The sequence below is a fragment of the Octopus bimaculoides genome, chromosome 18 (assembly GCF_046866305.1).
Source record: "Octopus bimaculoides isolate indiv1 chromosome 18, ASM4686630v1, whole genome shotgun sequence".
NCBI lineage: Eukaryota > Metazoa > Mollusca > Cephalopoda > Octopoda > Octopodidae > Octopus > Octopus bimaculoides.
The window spans coordinates 9,506,604-9,511,603 of record NC_142945.1 but is presented as its reverse complement, the minus strand read 5'-3'; the positions used below and the strand labels follow the sequence as shown (position 1 = coordinate 9,511,603).

The window sequence follows — 5,000 nt, the reverse complement described above, 5'->3', positions numbered from 1 at the left end:
TGTGTCTGATTACAAGATATATCGAGAAAAAGAAATATATTCTTTCCTTTTATTCTTTTATTTGTTTCAGTCATTTGACTGCGGCCATGCTGGAGCACCGCGTTTAGTCGAACAAATCGACCCCAGGACTTATTCTTTGTAAGCATAGTACTAATTCTATCGTCCTCTTTTGCCGAACCGTTAAGTGACGGGACGTAAACACACTAGCATCGGTTGTCAAGCGATGTTGGGGTACAAACACAGACACACAAACTTATACATACACACACACACACACATACACACACACACACACACACAAACACACACACACACACACACAAACACACACACACACACACACAAACACACACACACAAACACACATATATATGACGGGATTCTTTCAGTTTCCGTCTACTAAATCTACTCACAAGGCTTTGGTCGGCCCGAGGCTATAGTAGAAGAGACTTGCCCAAGGTGCCACGCAGTGGAACTGAACCCGGAACCACTGGTAAGCAAGCTACTTACCACACAGCCACTCCTCTACAGAGAGGCAGAGAGAGAGAGAGAGAGAGCGAGCGAGAGAGAGAGAGAGAGAGAGAGAGAGAGAGAGAGAGAGTGAGAGAGAGAGAGAAACAGACAGACAGACAGACAGAGGAAATCAGGACTGATTGTGATTAAGTGACAAGCAAATATGTGAATATGTCTAAAATTACCTGCATTGTCTTCTTTACGAGTGGTATCAAACATATTTGCGTTGGTATCTCGGTCGTGTTATGTATGTAAGTTGATACACTGCTTCAGAAAGACTGCGGTCATATTAATTCACGTCATCAATCAGATTATCCTAGAAATAACATAAAGCATATTAAATTATCATCAGTGGAAATACGTACGTTTCTGTTTACAAAGACAGACAGACAGTAAATGCTCCGGGTATTTGTGAACCTAACTTTAAGGAGTTCATAGATGGAAGACGTCCAAATGTGATGGTATGTGGCGTACACTAAAGTTCGACCTTTTTGTTACTATTTTTCAATGAAAATACGCTGCTTTTGTTTTATCAACTTTGGAAAAATCTTTTACTCTTTTATATTTGTACCTGTTTCAGTCACTAGACTGTGGCCATGCTGGGGCACCGCCTTGAGGGATTTTAGCTGAACTAATCGACCCCAGGACTTATTTTCATTTTTTTTAATGCTTGGTATTCATTTTATCAGTCTCTAAGTTAAGCGGACGTAAACACACCAACACCGGTTGTCAAGCGATGAATAATTTGGTAAAATAATTTTTTTCATTATTACGCTGGTGTTTCGAACATAATAAATTAATATAAAATCTTGATTGAAGTTTTAAATCTAAATTATTTTTAAACAAGACTTTTCTGTCAGACACCGTCACTGTTGAGCTGATATCAAAGAGCCAAACCATCTTATTTTTTTCTTTAGACGTATCGACAGCATCAGCATGGTGATACAAAAAACGAAAAAGCATGACAGACACGTCGATTTGGCCACCAGCCATGATGACTCTAATCACCAGCTTCTTGAACGTTGCTCGGTCCTTTGTGTTTAAGATCGGGAAAGAGCAGGAAGTTTTTTTTTTTGTGCGTAAACGTGTCATCGGTGACCAAAAGAAAGAGCCATTCTTAGAAAGGTCAAATTTCTCAAGTAAGTCCAAGGTAAGCCACTCAATGGGTCTCATCGGTGACCAAAAGAAAGAGCCATTCTTAGAAAGGTCAAATTCCTCAAGTAAGTCCAAGGTAAGCCACTCAATGGGTCTCATCGGTGACCAAAAGAAAGAGCCATTCTTAGAAAGGTCAAATTCCTCAAGTAAGTCCAAGGTAAGCCACTCAATGGGTCTCATCGGTGACCAAAAGAAAGAGCCATTCTTAGAAAGGTCAAATTCCTCAAGTAAGTCCAAGGTAAGCCACTCAATGGGTCTCATCGGTGACCAAAAGAAAGAGCCATTCTTAGAAAGGTCAAATTCCTCAAGTAAGTCCAAGGTAAGCCACTCAATGGGTCTCTGATCAGCTCGAGTCGAAGTCCACTATCTCATGTATGGCGCACGCAGACATCTAGCAAAAGTCATTCTGGAATGAGAATAAATTAATAGTAAGATGTGTTCATGTGATCCCCGAGCCTCAGAATCATGTGGTTCTTCTGCTCTCCTGATTTGATCGCCTTGAACTCTTATGACGTTGTTGTGCCATCAGGAAGCCTGAGTAGAGTCGGTAGCTGCCCACATACGATAGTGAGGCGCCATCATTGGCCATGTGGGCGACATGCATAAGATGTACTGGGTCATGAAATGTAATGACTTTCGTAGCCTCATCGGGGGCATCATTGGATTTGAAGACGTCCTTCTTGAAAGCCATGTTTCTTTGGTGCGCCTAACCGAGTCTGTGCATCATTTATGCATATACATGCATTCATAATTATGCAGATATGTGTATATATATATGTGTGGTGGTGGTGGTGGTGGTGGTGGTGGTGGTGAGTATAGGTGTGTGTGGGTGTATGATGAAAAAGAAAAAGATAGATAGGTGCGTAGGTAACGTGTACATAGAGAGAGATAGAAAGATAGATAGAAAGAAAGAGAGCGAGAGAGAGAGAGAGAGTGCGAGCGATAGATGTTTAAATTTACATAAATATCCTTACTACAGCAGTAGAATATGTATGTATGTATGTATGTATGTATGTATGTATGTATGTATATGTATGTCTTCTGCAATTTTATTTTTGGATCTTCTATATATATGAAGAATTTTCCTCCGTCTGGCTGTTTTTCTCTCTAGTAAACGGAAAGTTGCATTATGGAACAGTCATTTTAACGAGATATTTTTTATTTATTTATCACCCGATGAGATACGTCTGCACCACCGGATACTCCTGAACCAGTTTTTTCTGTGTGTCCCACAAGAGGAATCGATGCTAGATGTGTCGAAACAATTGATGTGATTAATAATATATATTCTCGTATATTCCATCTTCTGTCTTCCATTTGTTATTTATTTTGTGTTTGCATGTTAGTGTGAACGTGTACATGTACGTACATATGTCTGTCTGTATGTATGCACAAATATTTATCTGAATTTGTATCTACATGTGTGTAGGGGAGGCGCATGCGTATGTGTTTGTGTGGGCGAGCGCATTCTCATGGGTTTTGCGCAGATGCGCTTCTACTTTTATCGCATTCGGAAGAATGAAAACCAAGGAGACATGATTTCTGCCTCGGCACCAACTCAACTGCCCATTGACTTCACCGTATATATACATAACGAATAATTAATAACCAATATGGACATGTAATGTCATATTTATTCTTCCAATGTCTATTGTGCAAATTTGATGTCTTTTGTGCTGAGCATTGCAGCCTGTAGACGAAATGGCTATAAAGTGAAATGGAATGGCGAATATTGGGGTTGTTGTCTGCTTACGTTTATTTACTCTATGGTAACCCAAATGAAAGGAAAATTGCATTTCCGCCATATTGTACATACATGCATACATAAATACATACATACACACGTACATACATACATGGATATACATACATACATGATACATACATACATACATATACACATACACACGTACGTACGTACATACATACATATATACATATACACATATGCACGTACGTACATACATACATATGTACATATAAACATACGTACGTACATATATACATATACACATACACACGTACGTACATACATACATATGTACATATAAACATACGTACGTACATACATACATATATAAATATACACATACACACGTACGTACATACATACATATACATATACACACGTACATACATACATACATACATGGATACATATACACATACACATACACACGTACGTACATACATACATACATACATACACACACACGTACATACAAACATGGATACATACATACATGGATACATACCTACATACATGGATACATACCTACATACATGGATACATACCTACATACATAATATATACATACACACATACGTAGGTACATACATACATACATATATAGATATACACATACACACATACGTGCGTACATACATACATATACATATTCACAGATTGGTACATACATACATACATAGATACACATACACACATACGTACGCACTTACATTCGTGTATGCGTGTGTGCGTGTGCGTTTGTGCGTATACAGATATACATATATACATACACATATATATGCATACATACGTGTGTGTATGCATATTTATATCTACATTATATACACACACACACACACACACACACACACACACATACATAGATACATACATAGATACATACATACATACATACATACATACATACATACATATATACATACATACACACGTGTGTATGCTATATATATATATATATATATATATATATATATATATATATATATATATATATATATATATATGATATTTATATGTGGTATCACTAGTATTATTTGTTATGAAATGCAGAGCAAGTGTAAGAGAAATTACGTGATTATTTTTCCCGTACGTTTCGCCATTTTGGTTGCTTGGTCCCCTGCAATGGATGCTCCAAGTGTATTTGTTTGCGTAACGGGAGGGGGTCATCAAGGAGTGCTTCATTGCATTAGGTTACCGAGAAACAAGTGTGGAGGAAGTTGGAAAGAATGGTCAGGCGTTTTATAAGGAATTTTTTCTTTTTCTTTTTTTTCTTGAGAGGGTAAAAAAGGAAAAGATAATCGGTAGAGGAAGAAGGACTAAGAAACAAGAGAAATGGAGTGGGAAAGCGACGTAGAAGACAGAGAATTGTCTTCGTCATCGTCATCACCAGCACCACCATCACCATCATGTCATCAGTCATCACTCATCAATCATCACTCCTTAATCATAGCTCATCACTCATTAGCCACCACTCATCAATCACCACTCACCACTCAACAATCATCAATCATCACTCATTAACCATCATTCATCACTCATCACTCATCACTCATCAATCACCACTCATCCAATCCGTCCATCC

General features: G+C 38.1%; 1 protein-coding gene across 3 annotated transcripts in view; it reads right to left on the bottom strand.

Moving 5' to 3' along the window:
• The window catches only part of LOC106870511 (coiled-coil domain-containing protein 148), a 32,003-nt gene that overhangs the window by 20,614 nt on the left and 6,389 nt on the right, over positions 1 to 5,000 (bottom strand). For all 3 annotated transcript variants that reach the window (XM_089365688.1, XM_089365687.1, XM_089365689.1), the window contains exon 2: positions 699 to 829. In XM_089365688.1, the coding sequence (XP_089221814.1) occupies positions 699 to 732 (34 nt within the window). In that variant the 5' untranslated portion in view covers positions 733 to 829. The remainder of the gene's footprint in view (positions 1 to 698; positions 830 to 5,000) is intronic.